Genomic DNA, 21276 nt, shown 5'->3' with positions numbered 1-21276 from the left:
TAGATCTAAAGATCTGATTCTGATCAGAAGTATATTTATTTCATTTTATTTTATTTATTTTTAGAGGTATTAATTAGATAATTATTTATTTCTTCTCCTTTCATTCACCTTATTGTTCAGGAAACAGTCTTACATACATATCTGAAATAATATACTATCACACACTCTATTTAAAGGCAAAGCACCATAGGTAAAGCTTATCAGCTGTCCAGAGTTCTCAGCTTACAAGATCTTGCTTCCTGATTTTATATTAATTTCTGAAAGTCAGAAATGTCATCTCCAAAAAATGTTAATGGGATTGTAGGAAAAAATCACTCTATTCAATATTATAGTTGTAGAAATGGAGCATATTTTCTTTAAGAACTGAAAAACGGAGAAGAAAATGCCACTTAACATTGGGTATGTCAGTATAGGTCAGCAGGAAAATAATACTGTGATAAGCTCGTCTCTTTGATACCAAGAAGATATTCTAGTCCAAGCTTTAACATGCTTCCCACATTTTCTACTAAGGCATCTTTTCTGCTACTTTTCATCCTTTTCCATATTTCACATTGGAGGACTGGTACAGCCTTTAAAACTTCATTAACAGGAGCAAATCCAGTATCCACGGATTTCTTCTCAAAAGATACTCTAACCCATCAGATAGCCCCTGCAGGCCAAGAAAGCTACTAGTCTCTGATGCCCATGATTCTCGGTCATAGAGCCAATGCTTGGAGGTTCAACAATAACATCATAAATTATTCCTCCACTGATGAGGAAGTAAGACACCACCACCATCAGAGCACACACCATCATGGCCAAGGGCATGTGCACCAAAGAGGGCTTCTTCAGCTTCAGGTTGGGGCATTAGCACCAAGAACAGGACTCGATACAAAGTCTCCATGTTGGTGGTGGCAAGGGAAGCTCTCCCAGAAGTATATTTAGAACAAAACACTTGACTTTAATTTATTTAGGGAAAATAACTCCAAAGCCCCTCTTAGTACTTGAGAATGTCATATAATATTCTTATCATTAAGTCCTGAATATTATTCAGGTCACTCCATGCCTCTAAAATTATTTTGTGGTATTGAGCTCAGCTGTAAGGTTTGTTCACTTTATTGAACCAGATTTGTTTTTTTTATAATACCTGTGTTGTGTTCTCTGTTACATATTACATGTGCCTCCAAATATAAATAACAAAATTTTTATAAATCAAAACATTTTAAATGTATAAGAGAATTTATATAACTTTAAGGGCTTCCTCAGTTAATCCTTTTGCAAAACCATTGCCACTTAATTATATTTTTGCATCAGTCTGGAAGATTATATATTGGAAGCAAGGTAAACCTATAGTGATGTATATTCTGGTGACCTGACGTGGGCCCTGTATATGGACTGTAGGTCTCCATAACCTCTAATGCCAGTCCTTTTTTTTGTGTAGGTGTGATTCATCACATCTGCCCTTCTGATGTTCCCATGGTCTATCTCTTAGGTAGAATCATCAACAGCAGCCATTATTTTGAGCAACTAATGTATACTTGGGGCTGAAATTTCTAAGAGAAGAGTTTTAATTTACCTTTATAAAGTGCTATTCTGTTATTTTTAACAACTGTCATAAAGAGAAAGAACTAAAATCAAACAGCTCCAAAGCAACAAAATAATGTAACCAAAAAAATAATAACTTTGTACAAAAGAAGTCCAGTTCTTTTATTTTTTCTTATAGGGCCTATTTTCTGTATACTTAATAATTTTCATATTTCTCTACTAGACCAAATTTATGTTATTAACATCAGACTTTAATTGTGACTTCATGAATCTAGAACTCTCATAAAAACTATAGCTGAATCTACAAGATCAGGTCCTGTGTTGTATATTTTATAACTTTGTTCAGTCATCTTTGGGTCTTTAAGGACTATGGTCAGGGATAGCACTGATCAATGTAATTTAGGATTACCTAAAAATTCTATTTTGAGCTAATATTGTCCCACTTTGTCAGAAATATAAAAATGATTTAAATGTTAGTTTCTTTTCCTTACCTGCAAGTTAATGAATGTGAGCAGTAAAATGGTTATGAAAAATCCTGAACCAGAAAAATCAATGTACTTATCTGAGTATCTTTTCAAAGGCTTCCTTTTATCACTCAAGCCCAGTAGTTTCTATTCTAAAACAAACTAGTCTTCAGGACTGCCTTAAGCTAAGGTGACAGAAATGAATGTCTTTATATTGATTTCTGGGAATCTAGTTTTGTTCTTGGTCACTCTTCTGCTCGCCCTGAATAGATTCATTTGTCTGATAAGCAAAGTCTCCCTTCCCAGCACATTTGGTTTTAGATCGTAGATTCAGGGGGATGTTTGGGGCATATGACGCTAGAGCTGGAAGTTTAAGCTGCAAGGTAAGGGGCTGCCACATAGACACTTCTGGAGTTGGTTAGGTTCTGGAACACACTGCAGTCCATTTCCACAATGAGCCGCTGGGGCCCCACCTTTGTTGGCGTCAACTGGAATTGGGTGCAAAGGCTGTTTCCAGGCCGCACAGGACGGACTCTGAAATAAAGGAAAAGGAAGGTGCTAGTTCTGTCACAAGTTCATTGCTTTGCTGGTCCCAGTGCCTCTGATCATTCTCAACTTGAAGAGGTGGACCATGATGAAATAAACATCTAAGTACCTTGCTGTTGAAACAGGTTTTTAGGTGATAGAAGACAGGAACCTCCCTATGGTGAGCAATTGCATGGGTGAGAAGAGAAATCCTATTCTAAGGGCTTCCAAGTTGCATCTGTTTCTTTTATCACCTGTGGGTTTAATCTGGTCCCACTCTTGGTAACAGTATTGGGGTATGTTTGGAAAAGCTGTAGTTCTAGAACCCTCAGATTGCTAAATGCAGTGGGTATGGCAGGCATATTGAGATGTCAGTATGTCAGCAGGTGGTGTTTGGAGCCTATCAGCAGCCTTGTGGCCTGCCTGTTGACCTTCTTATAGTGACTGAGGAAATGATGCAGACTTCCTTAGAGGAGCTTTGCCCTATAATTGATCTGGGAGACCACAAAAGTCTGGTTAAATGTTGGCAGTCCCTCCTTTCAACTTATTGGCAAGAATGACTCCTTGAATTTCATGAGGCTGAGGCAGTGGGTCAATAACTAGACAACCTGTAGGGGAGGGATGGTAGTATTAGTCATTGTGAAGTCTAAACCGTACACTGTGTGTTCAGTGAAGGATGCAGTGGACATAATGAGAGGGGAGGTAATGAAAGAAGATACTTTCAATATCTAAAACCAACAAGGGACTAATATCTAGACTATACAGGGAACTCCTACAAATCAACAAGGAAAAAAAGCAGGAACACCAAAAGAAAAGTGGGCAAAGAACTTTACAGAGGATGAAATGGAAAAGGCTAATAAACATATGAAGAGTTACAAATTAAAGCAATGAGATATTACCTGATTTCTATTACAATGGGAAAAAAAAGCTGGGTATTGCCAAAAGTGGAGGAATAGTAAGAATATAGAAACTCATGCACTGCTGGAGGGAATGCAGACTCCTGCAGCCATTCTACAAACCAGGTCATAGCCTATGACAGCAATTCCATTCCTGGCCATATATCCCTCCCTTCCTCACCAAAGTTTCAAACAAATATGTAAGGGGACATGTATGGGGCTGTTCAGTGCAACAGTATTTGTGGTGTCCGAGAACTGGAGGCACTCTGAGCTCATCACTTTGAAACAAAGTGATAGGAAGTAGGGGATGTGCACAGTGGAGTATTATGTAGCAGAAACAATGGACTTGATATATGTGGATGAATCTTAACATCTGAGTGAAAAGAAAAAGAATTAGACATAACATTATGTAAATTAAAAATACAGGCTTGTGAAGCAACGGTACACTTTCACATACTAACAAAAGGATATGAAGGGTGGTAGGAATGGGAATAGGAATAAAAGAATATTCAAATAAAATTCAATATTGTGGTGGGCATTAGTAGAATGCAGCTTTTGAGAGGCAGCCTGCCCTCCCTGTGATATTCTCTAGTACCTAGCCCTAACGCCCTCACCTGCGTTCACCAGCAATACCCAGGCTCTTCCTACATGATCAGGGCAGCAACCAGGGTCAGGTGGGTTCCCAAAGAGCACACAACCTTCCTCACTCTCGTTCTCCAGCTACACATGGTGGCCTCAGGATGAGAGAGGCCCTAACCCCCTACTTCAGGGCGCATTTGCTCTGTCTCTATGGACACAGCAAAAGGACAATCATTCATTTTAGGTTCCTGCCTTTCTGACCAGTTGAGATGTCAGTGGGATGAGAAGCTTGTGGTTTCTTACCTGTAGCTCCTCTCTCTGTGAATGAGTCCCCTTCCGAGGATGTAGATGACACAGTCCGTCATGGGAACATCTAGGGAGTTAAGGATGCTGATCTTAGCTGTAAGAGGTTGATATTGCTCTACTGTCTCCGGCATCTGTGGGAAGAGGCAAAATCTGGAGCAGAAGCAAAGAGCACAGAGCCGCAGTCACTCCTTCCCCTCCTGGGTAGCCTCCCCATACCCTCCTCAATTACTTTAACTCTGCCGTCCTGACCCACATGCCACAGCTCTCTTCTTTACCCCTCTACCTGGTCTTCTGTGTTTATTCTCACCCCCGATCTATCACTGACGATCTCCAATGGTGCCTCTCTTCCACTTAGAGACCTTGGAGTATTTCTCATTGTCTTTGGAATTCAGCTTCAGTTGGCATTCAGAGCCCTTCATGGTCTGGCTCCAACCTCATCTGTTCTTACCGTGACTAAACAACATCCAAGCCACAATCCCATCCCTAGCACACCCCTCAGGCTCCCTTACTTTGGGTCTCTTTATTCAGTTTTCTGCCTGCACTGGCCTTCCCCCACCTCTGCACTGAAAGCTTACTCATTTTTCAAGGCCCAGTATAAATGCCACCTCCTCTATGAAGTCTTCCTCAACCCACCAGATGAAATTAATCCCCTTTACTTCACCTATCCCATATAACTCTGTACCTCTATTAAAAAATTGACACAGAAGACCAAACATATGTCTCCCTTATCCACAACCTCCTAGAGGGCTGGGACCAAATCACGGTCATTTTGGCTAGGGTAGACATGTGGAAAGAGGACTGGGCCAAGAGCCACAAGTCTCTAAAATGTCCCATTTTCATGATCTTGGGTTTGTTGCTCTCTAGGACTGTTTCCCCATCTGAAGAATGGGAATAGTTCCACCTCACAGGGTTTTTGTATTAAAAGAAATAAAAGAGGTAAAAATATATTTGCCTGTGCATAAAGTGCTAAATAAACATAGGCTATTATTATCCCTACAAGTGTGGAGGCAGCAACTGGGAAGGGCCCGATTTTAGAAACCCTTACTTAACCAACTAAAGAAGTTGGAAGATTTAAACCTGAATAGTACATGTAAGAAACCATCTCCTTCAAGAAAAGGAGCTCTCAACTTAGGATTTTCTGGCAATTCTGCAGCACAGTCACCTGCTCTGAAGTGTGAGGGGCTCCGAGTTTTTCAGAAACGGAGACCTGAGTAGTAGCAAACAAGAGCAGTTCTGGGAAGGACTGGTGCCTACCTCAATGTCAAGGTGTGGTCTACAAATGGCGATGTCTTCCTGAGCAAAGCAGCTAAGGCTGGACTCCGAGGGCGTTGCCATGGCCGTGAGTCTGAGGAAGCTGTTCTCGGGTGGGCTTTTCTCAAAATTGGAGGAGGACAGGCTGCAGGTGATAACTGAAACGTGACAGGTGTAGTCAGTGCAAAGGACTGAGTGTGTATGTGCCCCGGAAACAAGCAATAGTTGCATATACAGTGCAAAGGAGTCAGGATCTCACCAAAGCTGGGAAGATGCCTCATCCCTCACTGCAATTTCAAATTTGAACTCACTCAAAAACCTACCCCTCACCACCATCACCACCTCCCTTAACATTCTTGGCAGACCATCTCAGTGGTGTTGGGGAACGGTCCTTGTGAACTAGAACATGTTAAGCTCTCTTGGCTTCAATTTCCTTGTCTAATAATAATGCCTGGTGGGATGTCTTGTGTTAAATGAGACACTGCAAAATGAAGTGTTTATCTCAGACTCTCCCACACAGTCATTGCTGAACATATGCTGAGTTAGTTCCTTCCCATTCTCTGCTTCTTCTCTTTTTCCTTTTGCAGAGAAAATAAAACCACCTTTCAGTCTTCAGGAATCCTCTCAATCTCATGCTCCCATTCCAAACCTACAGACGTAGACATCTACTCCTGCTGTCCCATCCGAAGGATGAGGTGGCCTCCCTTCCTGAGTCAAGTCCTCTGCTTTTTAAATATGTGCCGCATCATGACCCCACCACTGCCTAGCTGTGTAACTGTTGGAAAATTATTTAACTTCTCTGTGTCTTGGTCTCATCTATAAACTGGGGATAATAATGACTCCTGCTTAATAAGGTTGTTGCAAGGATAAATGAGACAATGCTCATAGAACACTCAATACCATGTTTGCCACAAATAAGTGCTCAGTCAATGTTAGCTATATTCTATTGCCTCTCATTTCCCCAAGGGTTGTACCATCAATTATAACCCATCTCTCCTGAGGTTTCAGTCTTTTCTTCTTTGCTGATTATTTTCCTCAGCAAGTAAGCAGATTTTGCTCTCTTTCATCATAAAAGAAAACAGCCTTCCTCTATCCAGTGTCTCTGGCTGACCACCACCCAGCCTCTCTCCTTTTTTCCATTCATTCTTCCAGGAAAGACTGCATACCTTGTCTCACCTCCTCAACTCTCAATCCATTTAACTCCCAGGAAGCTGGCGTTCGCCATTGCTTCTTGGTAAAACCACTCTGTCAATGGACACTTTTCAGCCTTGACATCTCGAAGCCTCTCTGCTCACCTTGCTGGTGCCCACTTCCTCTCTTTGACTTCTCAGTTTCTCTTACTCTCTGCTTGTTCTCTCCTGCCCCCTATATGCTGGTGTCACCTGGGTTCCCTCCTCGCCTCATTTTCTCACAGGCCTCCCAACTCTGTGAGCTCATCTGTGCCATGACTCTAGGCCACCCACTCTGTGCTGGCCTAGAGTCATGGCATATCTGGTCTCCAGCCCAGGTCTTTATCTTGAATACCAGGTTTAGGTTTCCAGCTACCTACTGGCCCTCTCTGCTTGGATGTCTCATGGGCTTTCAAACCCAACATGTCATAGACAGAACCCATCATCTTTTACCCCAAACCTTCTCTTCCCCATTTTCCCTATTCTAGAGGCTCACTCAGACTGCAAGTAACATCCCCCTACACACATATACACATAGACATATTCACAAGTACGATCTAAAACCTCCTTAATATGTCTTCATTAGAAGTGCTGCTAGTCTAGCTTATCCTTCATTTCTTGACTCGATTATCACAAAACCTGCCAACTTCTAAACCAGTTGTTTTCAGCATTGGATGCACATTAGAATCACAAAAGGGGAACTTTATAAAACAATCCCAATCTCAGGCCATACCCCAAATTAGTTATATCAGATTTTGGCGGTGAGGCCCAGGAATTGGTATTTTTAAAGTCCCCAGGTGATTCATTGTGCAGCCAAGGTTGAGATCCACTACTCTAATATGACCCCTTCAATTCCATTCTGCCAAAAGTTCTGTTTTAAAAATGAATTTCTGATCATATCGACTCTCTGGTTAAAAACTTTCACCAGCTCCCCATTTTCCAGAGAACAAAACTCAAACTGCTTAGCATGATATACAACCTTCTGCATGATCTGGCCCATCCGGCTCTCACATCACTGTCCCCCTCCCTTCCTCTTTAGGGAACACGGTGGAGAGACTGGGGACAGATGGGGGTTAGTTAGGAGGCTGTTGCAATAATGTAGATGAGCTCTACATTGGGGTATGGCCTGAGATTGGGATTGTTTTATAAAGTTCCCCATTTGTGATTCTAATGTGCATTCCACTGATTCTCTCTTGCCTGCACACTGGAATCACCCAAGGAATTAAAAATTTTTCGATGTTTGGCTCCAACCATGTAATTTCTGATTTAATTCATCTGAGGTGCAGGCTTGCATCAAACTTCTCTAGATGATTTTAATTGCAGCAAAGTTTGAGATCAACTGCTCTTGTCCAGAAAATTTCAACCCTAGAATAACATAGGGAGCTTAAAAAAAAAAAAAAATACCGGTGTCTGGACCCTATCCCAGACCAATTAAATAAGAATCTTGGGGAGGAGGAACCTATGCACTTGTTCCTTCTGCCTGGAATGCCCCTGAATCACTTTTCTGTCCATCGTTATCCTGCTCATCCTTTTAAACCCAGTGCAGTCTGATCTACTTGGGGGACAGCCTGCTCCAACCTGGATACAATGCTCCCCTGCCCTTGTACTCTATTACCTTATTAAACATTTCTTACACTGCTGCTATGATCCATTTACTTATCTTACTGCAATGAGAATTGTGAAATGTTTTTCTTTTTTCTGTGTGAAGCGCAATAAATATACGACATAGGCATAGAGAGAGACAGAGAGAGAAAGAGAAAGAGAGAGAGAGAGAGAGAGAGAGAGACTGAGAGAGAGATGGGGACGGGGGAAAGAGAGACACTGAGAGAACACCAGGAACTAGAAGCCATCTATTCAGACCCGCATGGGGAGCCCTATGTCTGCCGTCTGCCCAGGGTGGGAGCTGGGTGTGTGGGCATCTGGCAAGGCCATAGAGAGTTACCCTGTTTGGCACCGAGTCTAAGCTGCTGCTTGTTCCTCCAGAGCTCAGCAGCAAGGACACCGTTGTAGTACAACGCCTGTACACCAATTGTCAGCTGCACTTCCTTTTCTTGGTCACAGGAGTTAAACAAGGTCATGGAGAACTGAGCATCCCCTCTCAGGGGTAGGAAACTGGGTGCTTCCAAGAATAGGTACAGAGGATCAGTAGTCTCAAGACTGAGAGGATGGATGCCATTGTTTTCCTTATGTTCCAGTCTCTCTTTCTGGACTCTCTCCAGCACCTCTTTTTCTTGAAGAGATCCTAAAGAATGGGAGGAATAAAACAGGCCTCTTATCCAGCAGGTAGACCCTTTTAATAAAAGCCCAGGATTAAGATTCATTTATTCACTGCTGCTCAAATGTCAAAGTCACAAGAACTTTGCAAACCTCTAAGGCCATATTTAGCGAGAAACAACAACACAAAGGTCTGTGTTAGGCAGATCCACCACAGATACAGCGTGTCCCTTCCAAGTCACTCAAGGACCAAGTTCTTTTACAAGTGCTATGAATTTGTTCCTTGAACAGTTGGGAGAGCAAGCTTTTGGAGAAGTCACACTGTCTCTGAAGACAGTTTGGCAGGGACTTGAATCTTCTTTAGTAAAGGAGTTTGGAATTATTCCAAGGGCAATGGGGGCCATGGAGTTTTCTGGAGCAGGGGAGTAACGTAATTATATTTGTGTCTTAGAAAGTTTATTATGGAAACTGAAAGTCGGAAAGGGAATAATGATGGAGAGACTGGAAGCAGGAGTTTCTAGTTAGGAGGCTGTTGGAATACTGCAGACAAGAGATGACGGGGCCTCAGGGTTACCTATAGGCAATGGGGAAGGAGAGGTGGATAAAGATGTGAGAGTAATGTGGGGTGATGTGACGGGGTGTGGGCTATGTGGTGAATCAAGGCAAGGAGAGTGCAAGCTCTCATTTGGATAAATAGGTGGACGAAGTTGCTTAACTAAAGTGGAGGGAGGAACAGGTTAGTGGGTGTTCAACAAAAGGGGAAAAGGAACATCTTTCATGCATTCGAGCTAATATTTTTCCCTTTAATTCCAACCCCCGCCGCCATTTTCCACCCCTGACCTATGGATGTTGCCATTTCCCCTTAAGAACTGAATCTCTGAAGGTGGGGCATTTCCTCCTACATGCTCCCAGCGTGCACCCTGGGCCTGGCTGACTGGGGTATGGTCCGTGGCTCCACCTGGGGCACAAACCCAGGACCTTCTGTGTGTAAAGCAGACATGCTAACCACTACACTATGGAGCTACTCCGAGCTTAATATTAAGTGTGTTATTTTATAGCAGTAGTTCTCAATTGGGGCAATTTTTCCCCTCAGGGGACATTTGGAAATGTCTGGATACATTTTTGGTTGTCACAGCTGGTAGCGGTGTGTGTGTGTGGGTGCTGCCATCTAGTGGATAGAGGCCAGGAATGCTGCTAAATATGCACAATCCCCACAAGTTACCTGACCCAAAATGTCAATTGTGTCAAAGCAGGTGGAGAAACCCTGTTTTCTGTGATGGGGAAAGGACTACAACCTTCTGTGGCCTGCATCTATCTAGAGGGCTGACCCCTTGCCCTCTTTTGCTGTTTCAGGGGCTAGGAAGCCTGCGGCCATTCCCCGGCCTAATACCTTCAGGATACTTGTAGTTTTGAGTGATGTCCTCACAGCGATCCGTGCCCACACCTTTGGTGCTGATGTTGTTGCCAACATACTTAGTGTTGGAGTTGGTCAGCTCCAGTGTCCCATCCTCACAGCACTTCCAGACTACACATGAGGCATTCACTGAGGCAAAAACGTCTGATACTGCAGGGGTCAGCCCCAGTGTCCCCTCCTTGACCGCTTTGACAGGGACCAGATCATAGGCCCTCAGGACTGAGGGAGAGAAAAATCAGTGAGTAAAAAGAACCACACCAGACATCTGCTTGGGTCAGAGTTGCATAAGCTCAGTCCCCATCTTAGACCTTATTTTCACTCTCCCAGGATCAAGGTCAGAGGTGGGCACTAGGCAGGTTTTCTGAGAGGGCATTGCAGAGGTGAAACTCACAACTGTTTAGTGATAATACTTTTTGGTCAGGTGTTACCTAAGGAGAACATAGTACACAGAAGTTCCTAAGCCAGCTTCGCTACAGATATGTTAGGAATAGGTCATCTTTATCGAGCACTTATCATGTGCCAGGCTCTGTGATTGTTCTGTTCTTGGGAAAGGAAGAGCCATCCTTTTATGGCTCCTGAAGATTTCTTCTCTGAGCTTGAGCCTATCTTGATACCCTCTTCATCCATATCCAGAACCTCAGAAGTCCCACTCTATAAGATCCTGACCTAGCGTATCTATCAGCTGTCTTAAGACCCTCTGCCTTTCATTGAGACTCAGCTCTCTTGCCTGTTGTTCTGAGGTGGGGCTAGTCTCCCCACAGCCCTGGGCTAAGATGGCTAACACCTTTGTCCCCTTGAGTCTGCTGGCATCAGGTCAGAATTCTGCCAGCCACTATTATTCTTTTTGCTTTTCCTCTTTTAGGGGATGCAGACCCCCTTTGGACTATCTGCTGCTCCTGTTTCCTCTCTGAGAGGCTCCTTCAGCCCATGCAGTTCTGTGGAACTCAGGGTGGTCCTGGGCCCACCCTACGCTTTACCTCCACCTCCATTAGGAGAACTTGGGTGCAGAATCTGCCATCCGCCATAACCCTGGGGCAAAGCAGGCCGGGTCATCCAGCACTCAGTGGAAGTCTGGAAGATCCTGAAGGTAGCAAAGGGAACAGTTTGAGTGGGGGCAAAAAGGAGTCCTGAAGAGATTCTAGAAATGGCAGAGTCGTTGCCATGGGGTTGGGAGGATGCTGTGTAAAACTGGTGGCGACACTCCCAGGAAGGGGTATGCATACCACGACTGACCATGAGCGTCCTGCCTCCAAGAGTCTTGTACACCCCCTCTCAGTGCCTGGGCCACTTAGGGTGTGGGGGTTCCCATGGGATTATTCCACACACATTGGAGCCCTTCCAGTCTGAAACCTCATCCCCTTTGGGCTTCTCACCATATTCTGCCTCTCTGGCCTTCTCTGTTCTGAAGCCCCTTCTCACTGTAGTATTCATTGACGAGCAGGCCCCCACCAGTGCCCTGGGCTGAGGTGAACGTGGTGACTACACGAGCAGGGATTCCCAGGCACCGCAGCACTGCATGGAAGGGGCAGAGTAAGAGGGTGCCAGAGAGGCCTAGGTTTGGGGCGGGGGCAGGATGGCTAGCATTTTCAATGCATCCTCTGAGCAAGCACTGTCTTAAATGCCACGTAACACCATGGAAAGAGGAGAGGCATGGGCACCGAAAGTTAGAATCTGACACCAGACACAGGACCTATAAAGGCTCAGAAATGAGATATAAACGAGTTACACAGCAGGCAGAGCATACAGCAGAGAGAGGCAGGCAGAAGACACAACAGAGCACTGGGGCAGGAGAAGGGAAAGTCTCTGGGAGAAAGTGAGTTTGGGAACAGAGGTCGCTAGATTGGCCCCTTTGCTGAGGAGGAAAAGAAGCAGAAGCTGGTCAGAAGATGCTGCTCAGGACAAGTAACTGGTTTCTGGGCCAGATGGTGCATCTGAACCAGTTGTGAGTGCGATGAAGGTGAGGAAATGCTGCTGAGTGTAGGAAGTGTCTACTGTTAGGGATGTCCCTCCCACATGGGGGACCACAGGGCAACCTGAGAGGCGGGGCACACACTCTATACAGTAGCTAACGTGACATGTGGGTGCAGCAGGCAAGCCTGCTCTGTACCTGTGCAAGCAACAGCGGCCAACACCCAGGCCTGACCATCATACACAGGTCGCCCATGGCCTGTGAACCACTGACGCAAGATGGGCACGCTGCCCCGGCGCTTGTTCAAAGACCCTTCCTGGGCAGCCTGGGTCTGCGGGGTAGGCAGGACATTCTTCTTCTTGAAAGCATGCAGCTGTTTGGGCAAAGGTGTGGATGTTATGCGAGTCCAAGGACAGGATAGTTTCTGGGGTGGGAGAGGGGTGGAGTGAGGATGTGGGGGTGGGGAGGGCTCATTACAGATCTCCAGACACAGTGAACAGACCATCTGCATCAGAATCACCTAAAACTTGTTAACCCTGCACGTTCCTGGGCTCCACCCTAGCTCACTGGGCTAATCTTTATGGATGGGGTCCAGGTTCACAAGCCAGGGGATTGTGGACCATACTGGCAAAGAAAGCTCAAGCCACAAGAGGTGCATGAGTGGCCTCTCACTGAGAGCTGGGTTCCCTGCTCCTTCACTTGCCTGGCCCCAGGTCCTTTGAGGGTGTTTGTACCCAGGGCCTTGAGGCCCACTTATGCTAAGAGCCCTCCTCCTCATAGGCTGGCCCTTTCTCTACCACTTCTTCAGAGGGTAGTTCAGTGGCACAAGAGGAAATGAAAACACGTTACTTCTGTGAAAGAACTCTTAGGGACAATGGAAAAGCACCAAGCTACCTTTATGGTCTGCATATTTATGGCAATAATTTAGAAATAAAAACAAGTTCCTCTCACCATCTTAGCAGCAAACACTGAGTAAGATGGACCCCAGTCCCTCCCTCCCAGGGAATATTCTCCAGTCTGGGCTAGAGGGAGGAGGCAGAAGACCGAGGAGTGCTCTGAGGAAATCCAGGCCGATTTTAGTCCTTGCTGCTTGTGTCCTGAAGAATGATACTTCTCTTTGCTTTTCTCTCTCTTGTGGATGCCCTTCTCCAGGAACTATTCCCCATCCCCTGGGAGGAAGGGACCCTTTGTGTCTTGAAGATATCCAGAGCCATAGAGCAGGGGCAGCTCTGTCAGAGAGGTCCAACTTCCCCTCCTCTCACTCACCAAGGCGCCCAAAATGCAGGCCACATGCACTGGGTTGCCCCACTCCTTCACCTGCTTGTCCATCCTCAGCAAGGCCAGGCTGATGTCCATGACATCCCCCTCAAACTGTAAGGACGACACAGGTTCATGATGAAGGGCCTCCATCCCACAAGTCAGCCCCCATCGCTTCATCATTCTCCCAGACTCAGGCTTTATTCCTTCCTCCCTTGCTTTGTTGTCCCCTTGTGGTATGTGCACGTGAGGCCTCGAGGCCCTCTCTTCCTGGTCCCTGTACCTGGCAGTCCAGTCATCTGCCTGTTCTGTTCTCTGACTCTCTGGATAGGGTGTGAGCTCTTGAAGACCAGGGCTGTGTGGTTTCTTTTCATTTCTATCTTTTTTCATTTAGTGCACTCCTACTGCTCCTGCCAGCACTGACCTGCATGTGGATACCGAGGCAGCGCCTACTCTCAAGGAGCCTGCAGTTAGGAGTGGAGAGGGACTTACACGACAGGTCTTAGCAATGTGGCCAGACTCTAGGAAAGAAGCTTATCCAGAGCAGGGAGCACAGTGGAGAAATTCACTCTGCCTTTGGGGTTGAGGAAGGCTTTCAGAGGATCTTTAAAGATGGGTAGGAGCTTCCCAGGGGATGAATAAGGGAAACTTTTCCAGGCAAAGAGAACAGTCAGCCTGCATGTCCGGGGACTGGCCAGGAGCTGGAGCATGGGCGGATCTTGGGGAAAGGAAAGCAGTGGCTTGGCTGTGAAGGGACTTGTGTGTCATGCCAGGGGATTTGGTTTTTATCCTGTAGATAGTAGGGATTTAACAGAGTTTTAATTTATGTGGTCTTTAGGAAGATAACTCGAAGCTGTTGAGGTTAGTTTGATGTGGCTCTGAGGAAAGAGAGGCACCACACAGCTGAAATTGCCTAAAGACATGGCCTCATGACCAGGGGATTTTGGACCTGCCAGCTCTGTCTGGCCTGAACACTGAAGGTTTTGGAGCAATCATCGTCCCCTCACCTTCCCCTGGAGGCCCCCGTACCTGGCCAAAGTCCCAGGGCTCTGCCTGGATGCAGTCGGCAGTGCCCAGGTAGATGAAGCCGTTCTGGTTCAACAAGTACTCCCTGCGTTGAGCCTCATTCGCCAGGAATACAGCATCCTCTGGTGAGAAGCAGGCAGGGAATAGGCCTGTGAGGTGCCAGGCCTGCTCTCTACTTACAGGCCTCTGCCCTCCTTGCCTAGGTCAGGTTTAGCTGCGGGTCTCCCCTTCAGCTCTGGGGACCTGATAAAGACTGAAGAAAAACTCCTGCTTTTCACCATTCCCACTGGGACCTGGCCTCTACTCTGGTGGAATGTGGGGGAAAGGGTCAGAGTTTCTGGGTCAGCCAAAGTGGCCTTCATGGTCAGTCAGGCGGACAGGAACAAGTCAACCTTTAAAAAGCTTACTGGTTTCCAGAGGACATGGCAGCCAGAGTGCTTATCAGCTCAAGAGAATTTTGCAATAGCCCAGGGAGCTTCTCAGTGGGCCCGTTATGTCTCTCCCACATTTAATTAAAAAAAAAAAATAGTGTTTCAGAAAAAAACAATACAACGTAAGTTGACAGGGGTGAGCAGAAGAGAAGAGGAGCATTTTGCAAGACGGGGTCGGAGAGAGCAGTGAGGCTGGTGAAGTGGAAGCCAGAGCATTGGCTTTCCGTCCTAGGGGTGTCCAAGTGGGTCTAGGACTCTCAAGGTCTCTCTCTGGTGTCCTCATCCAAGGGTTGGGCTGGGGAGACGGATGGGGGCTTTAACGAGGCCATCACTCACTTTAGGAAGCTGGGAGTATCTGAGGGGGTGGATCTGCTCTGCTTGCCAATTGCCTTTCCCTGCCCCTGGTGCTGGGGATGGAGTTGGGGGGTGGTTAGATTTGTTCCTGGAGACTAAAAGGAGAAAAGAATTTCCAAACCATCCTCTATAGGCATACAGCTGGAATGAGGGTGCTCAAATACACAGGATAGGATATGAGAAATCAGGAACCCCTGAAATGCCTGGGGCCTAAAATCACAGAACTAGATGCCCAAGGTGCCCTCGACTACTGCCCCTCCATCCTCAGTACTCTCTATGAAGTCAGCTAGATATCACTTCTTCGGGAATCACTTCAAACAAACGTGTTTGGCTCTGCAAGGCTCTGGGAAGTACAATGCCAGAACACAGGTGACACCACCCTCCACTTCTCTGCTTAGGTGCTGCCTTCCTTATATAAAGTTTCCTGCTTATGAATAAAAATCTGACTTTCATTATAGGGTGCAAAATTTCCTTTGTCGTTTAGGAAAGTCTCATCTCCAAGTATGCTAAGATGAAACCGAGTCACAGATAATCTCTGAAAATCTCTTAATCACCTCCCAGATGAGCAGGGCATACAACTCACTCCTGCTCAGGTAGACACCTCCATACACACTTATATAGAGACCGTCCCTAGGCGGTCCCTACAAGCCAAGCATAGAAGCAGGAATCCTGGCATGGAGTGAAGACTGTGGGTTCCCTTTGAACTGAGCCCTGTTCTAGAACTGTCTTTGCTTGGGTGACCAGAGCCTTGTTCTGGATGTGGGCTTAGAGTCAGCAAGGCAGGTACATGAAAGCCTCAGCTCTGAAGGGAAAGGGCTTGAGGGTCTTTCTGTCTGTATATGAAGAGCCATGGGGCCTCCTCCAGCTGAGGGAACCCTGAGTCCACATTCACCCACAAAGAGAGGGGCATCCGAATGGATATTAATTCCCATCTATTGTTCCACCTATTCACTCCCTTGGAGCAGGAAAGAAAGCCTTGACCTGAAGACAGAAAGTCCTATCGAAGGGAGGGAGGACTGGAGAACCCCACCCTGAGCAAGAGAACTAGAGAGAGAAAGCTCACTGGGATTAGGGTACCACACGAGGGAGTCAGGAACTGGACCAGAGGTAGGGACTGCAGGAACTGAAGAGGATCTCTTCTACTTCCCCATGTTTCTTCTCCTTTTCCAGCCTGGCCTTGAAATGAGGTCCCCTTTAGGCTGGCAGTGAAACTTTCGAAATGAAAAGGCTATGCACTTATTACCTGAAGTAGCAAGGATAGGAAAGCTGGGAGAAAATGTTTTTTATTCCTCCAAACAACCCCTCAAGAAACCCAAAGAATGAAGGTGGGTAGTGGCAGATTTAAAAAAGAAAGACAGACTCAGGCTTCAGAATGGAAAGGAAGAGAGGCCCTGTTGGCTCCTGTTTGGGCCACTGATAACCTTTCCTACATGAAATAGTCCTAATAGATTGGGCTGAGCTTTGCCAGAGGTGGTCACTAGTTGGGCCCCAGGAAGTCACTTGACCCCAGGAAAGCCCACCCATTGGCTACTGAGGTGGAGGAGGCTGGCCATTTAATGTGTGGCTCCCGTCAGGTATTTAGATAGATACTGTTCTATTTAGGGGTATCCATTCATTTGAGAGGCCATTCATTCAGAGAGCAGACATCGCAATAATGAGTGCTGGTGCTGCCCTTAGAGGAAACTGTCCACTGGTGCATGGGGCAGGTGCTCCCTGTCAGAGCTACACCCAGATCCTGTGCCCTGAGTACCCTGCGCAACCTAGACTGATCCAGGTCCAAACTCACCTCGAACCCAGGGATTAAAGAGCAGTGTGAACTGGCCCAGGAGGCATGGCTTCCTGCCTGAGACCTGCAGCAGGAGCGAGTATTGGCCAATGATAGCGTCTGCGGGCGTGGTCATGGAGATGGTCCAACACAGGTCGTCTCTCTCCTCCACCGCAGCACTCCACCCCTTCCGGTCCCCCAGGCTGGAAATCGGGAATATGGCTTGGATCCCGTTGGCTTTGGAGGACTGCTCTCCTGCAGTCACACACAGATGAATTGGTCAGTCGGACCTCTTGGTCACAACTCAGAGTAATAAAGTCAAGTATCGCAAATTTGAAGCAGGTAAAAATTGGTTTTGGAAGAGAGTAAAAGAGGCCCGTCCATTAATGGGAGGCAGTAAGAGGTGATGGGAGTGCACAGGTTCTCAGTGCCCATGGACCTGTATCTAAGAAAGGTTCATGGTCTGTAAAATGGGTGTAATAATAATACCTGCTTCATAGGACCGATGTGAGGTCTTAATGAGATATTGCGTGTAAAGCCCTTGGCCCAATATCTGACATATAGTACAGATTCATAAATAGTAGCAATTAAATGTGATATTCAGCCTGGATTAGATCCCATTCAGGCTTTTCTACAAAACTGATTTTACATTTGTAACCAAAAGAAGCTTGTCAGTGGTAATGCCGCTGAGCAACAATCTGAATCGTGACAAATAATGCTTATTGTGCACATTATCTCCTCCTCATAGCAGCCCTGCTGGGTGGACAAAACTTCCTAAGGCCCAGGTGCTTTGTGGGCCCTTTTCTCCTTAGTTCCTTGAGGGGATACTGGAGAAAGAGCTGCACCCCTCCTCCCACCCCAGTCATGAGCCAAGGGAGCCTAGTCCTGCCCCACTTACCAATTTGTGTAATGAGGGCCACCTTCCTTAGGGCAGGCAGAAATGCATGGACTGGAGCCTGAAAGTGCAGCCTGATGGTGAAGGGCTGCCCCCTCCGCACAATGAGGCGCCGGGAGCTGATGTCCTTGGTGTGGTGCTCCTCATTGTTTCTTGCTGCCTGGAAGTCGCAACTCTTGATCCCCAGGGCTGTGTGGAAAATAGAAACCACGGAGGTGAGGTATGTGTGACACCGTGAGTAAAAGCAGAGATCCTGGAGTCAGAGAGACCAGGGCTCAAAAATCCTTGGCTTGACTTACTTACTAGATGTGCCACCTCAGGCAAGTAACTCTGAGCTTCAATTTTCTCTTCCTTAGAATAATCATGCCTCCTTGCAGAGTTGTGGAGATTAAATGAAATAATGTATATACAGTTGTCCCCTCCTTATCCATAGAGAATACATGCCACGTTCCCCAGTGGATGCCTAAAACCATGGATAGTACCAAACTCTACATATATTACATTTTTTCCTATACATACATTCCTATGATAAAATTTAACTTATAAATTTGGCACTGTAAGAGATTAACAACAATAACTATTAATAAAATAGAACAATTATAACAATATACTTTAATGAAAGTTATGTGAATGGTTTGAGGGCCATTATTAACTAAAATAAGGGTTACCTGAGTGCAAGCTCTGCGATACCTCAAAAGTCGATCTGATAACAGAGATGGCTACTAAGTGACTAAAGGGTGTGTAGCATATACACCATGAATATACCGGGCAAGAGGATGCATTCACATCTCAGGAAGGATGGAGCACAAGGTGCAAGAATTCATTATGCTCTTCAGAAGAGCACACAACTTAAAACTTATGAATGTTTACCTCCAAAATTTTCCATTTAATATTTTTGAACCACAGTGACCACAAGTAACTGAAACCGTGGCAAACAAAAATGTGGATAAGGAGGGACTATTGTAATACACTTAGCACAGTGTCAGACACATGGTAAGTCCCATTAAATGAAACTCATTATTATCATTAAAAGCAATGCTTATTCCTATTATTGACCTCCTCTTCTGGTCCCAATCCAAAAGTAATGATTAAAATCCAGAATCTTGCTCACTCCTACTCATTTTTTTCTTAGAACACAATCAAATAATTTTAAGAGCTGGTTTTGAAATCGCTAATTCCAGTTCTCTCATTTTATAGATGAGAAGAGCGAGGCCAAGAGAGTAGAATCAACTCACCCAAGATCATACTTGGCTGCTTCACCTAAAGGCTCACTAAACACACAGCACCATGCAGCCCAGAAGGACCCCACAATGAGAGGACTTGAGAGTATTAAGACAGTCTCTCAGGCAAGTCTCATTTTACAATGAGAATTTATAATGAGACTTGTAAATGTGCTAACAGAGCCATGCAGAGGTCCCTGAGGTTTCTGCATCCTCTGGGTCTGCCTGTTTTCTTGTTCGATGTCTGTTTTTTCCCCTTTAAGTTGAATTCCCTGACTCTTACCTCCCCTTCTCTGCCATTTAGCCTTGGACCTATGACACCTTCATGCTTTCCCAGGGTCATCTCCCATAAGTATCACCACCCAGTAAGAATAGTCATGTTATGATGGTCCTGGGACAAGAATATAAATCTATGTTAACCACCATTACCATCTTACCACCATCATCACAACTATGACCACCAATTTACCACCAACAACGTACCTTATTGCCGCTCTATAGCCCCACCACCATCACTTCCACAACTACCAGTACCTATTACCACTCCTCCCTATAGTCACACCACCATCACCACCACCACAATCTTACTTCCTTTAATGAAAACATGTAATGATGGAGGGACTACTGATAGTCCAGCAAGCCCCATGGACAGCTGACTTGGCTTACCCTGTCCCATGATTGCAGGCTGCTCTTATCCACTTGGCCACAGGAAATATCTGTTTTGAATGGTTGCTCTGGGCTCCTTTTCTGAATCTGTCTTCCAGACAGAAAATGATGGAGGTACTTTTGTTGGCTTAAGAATTTGCAAATAGTGGAGTTTCCTTCTGCTTCTCCTATAAGCTCCCCGACAAGCTTCTTCTCTCCTACTCCCTCCCCACTGGTATCTCTTGAACCAGCTCCTGGGAGTGCCCCATTTTCATTTTATCTCTTGTGCCAGGAGGCCCATGCAGGGGTATGCCTGGCAGGCTAAAGTTGAGGGGCAGAGTAGGGAAAATCTTCCCACTGGAGAACTCCAGGAGAAACCTCTAAGCTTGTTGCTTCAGTGGCCTCAAGAGACCCTTGGAGATGTGCCTGGATGACACTGGAAGACTCTGGAAGAGATGTCCAACCCCAAATCTCAGGCCCTAAACATATCATGGGCTGCAAGTTGCTAGATGTTCATGGGCTGTTTTGATAATATAAAGAAGGAACATGTCTGGGATTTATCTGTGTGAAAGAGATGAAGTAGAATGTGTTGGTGAAAAATAATGTCCTAAAAGCTGAAGTCAGAGCCCCAGCTTTTCCAAGCCTTCCAGGTTTGGGACACTCTGTCAGAGAAAATTTGGAACTATGTTGAGACTCAGAGTCTATGTCTTTTCTATTTCTACTTGTCTAGTCACTGAAGAGATAAGACACAAGAGAAGATCTCCTATTTGGACATCTTTAGCCTTCTAAAGCCCAGCTTTTGCTTGGGCTTCTGAGACTGTGTCACTAGAAGCACTCTCAGGGTAGCTGTACTGGCCTGCATATATGTGGGATAACTATAGAAGGATATAAAATAAATGACAACATTGACTGCATGTGAGGAGAGGAGCTGGAGAAGGTGATTTTTCTGGTGTTTACTCTGTTATACTTTTAAAACTTTGAACAATTGAAGAAGCTTATAATGTAAAAAAATTGAAGCTCCTGCCTTCTTACTCCCCCACCAAAAAATTCTTCATGAGAAATGAAGAGGCAAATTTTTTATTATTTGAAGATGATATGATCTTTACCTGGAAGACATAAACTACTAAAAAATGATTATAAAAGGTAAGATAATTTAGTAAGCTGATTTTAAGTTTAATGCATTCCCAATCAAAATGCCAACAAGTTTTTTCTCTGACACTCAGAAAGGTGATTCTAAGGTTCAAAAGGAAATTTCTAAAAGGGGAGTGTAGTATAATCAGGCTTCTTAGGTTTTAAAACATAATATGATATTACTGTAATTGAAAAAATACATAGACCAAAATGTATGCATTAAGCATGTGTAAACTGTGGACTTTGAATCATAGGGAAAATAAGGATTCACTAGTAAACAGCTTTGGGATAACTAGCTTGC

General features: G+C 45.4%; 1 protein-coding gene and 1 pseudogene across 1 annotated transcript; both read right to left on the bottom strand.

Moving 5' to 3' along the window:
• Positions 1-326: 326 nt before the first annotated feature.
• LOC120622736 (oligosaccharyltransferase complex subunit OSTC-like) lies at positions 327-883 on the bottom strand (annotated as a pseudogene).
• A 543-nt stretch (positions 884-1426) lies between these two features.
• Positions 1427-20068, bottom strand: EPB42 (erythrocyte membrane protein band 4.2). Its single transcript, XM_039888364.1, has 13 exons — positions 19866-20068; positions 17983-18168; positions 17106-17339; positions 14538-14656; positions 13518-13622; positions 12450-12624; positions 11716-11854; positions 11320-11423; positions 10319-10561; positions 8657-8956; positions 5549-5703; positions 4292-4425; positions 1427-2522 (listed from the first exon to the last, which is right to left on the bottom strand). Exons 1-13 carry the CDS (start codon positions 19873-19875, stop codon positions 2360-2362), a joined length of 2067 nt encoding a protein of 688 aa, XP_039744298.1. The 5' UTR covers positions 19876-20068; the 3' UTR covers positions 1427-2359.
• Between the last annotated feature and the right edge of the window lie 1208 nt (positions 20069-21276).

The sequence above is a fragment of the Pteropus medius genome, unplaced genomic scaffold, assembly GCF_902729225.1.
Source record: "Pteropus medius unplaced genomic scaffold, Ma_sr-lr_union100, whole genome shotgun sequence".
In the NCBI taxonomy this organism is placed as follows: Eukaryota; Metazoa; Chordata; class Mammalia; order Chiroptera; family Pteropodidae; genus Pteropus; species Pteropus medius.
This window is presented reverse-complemented; position numbering and strand designations above follow the sequence as displayed.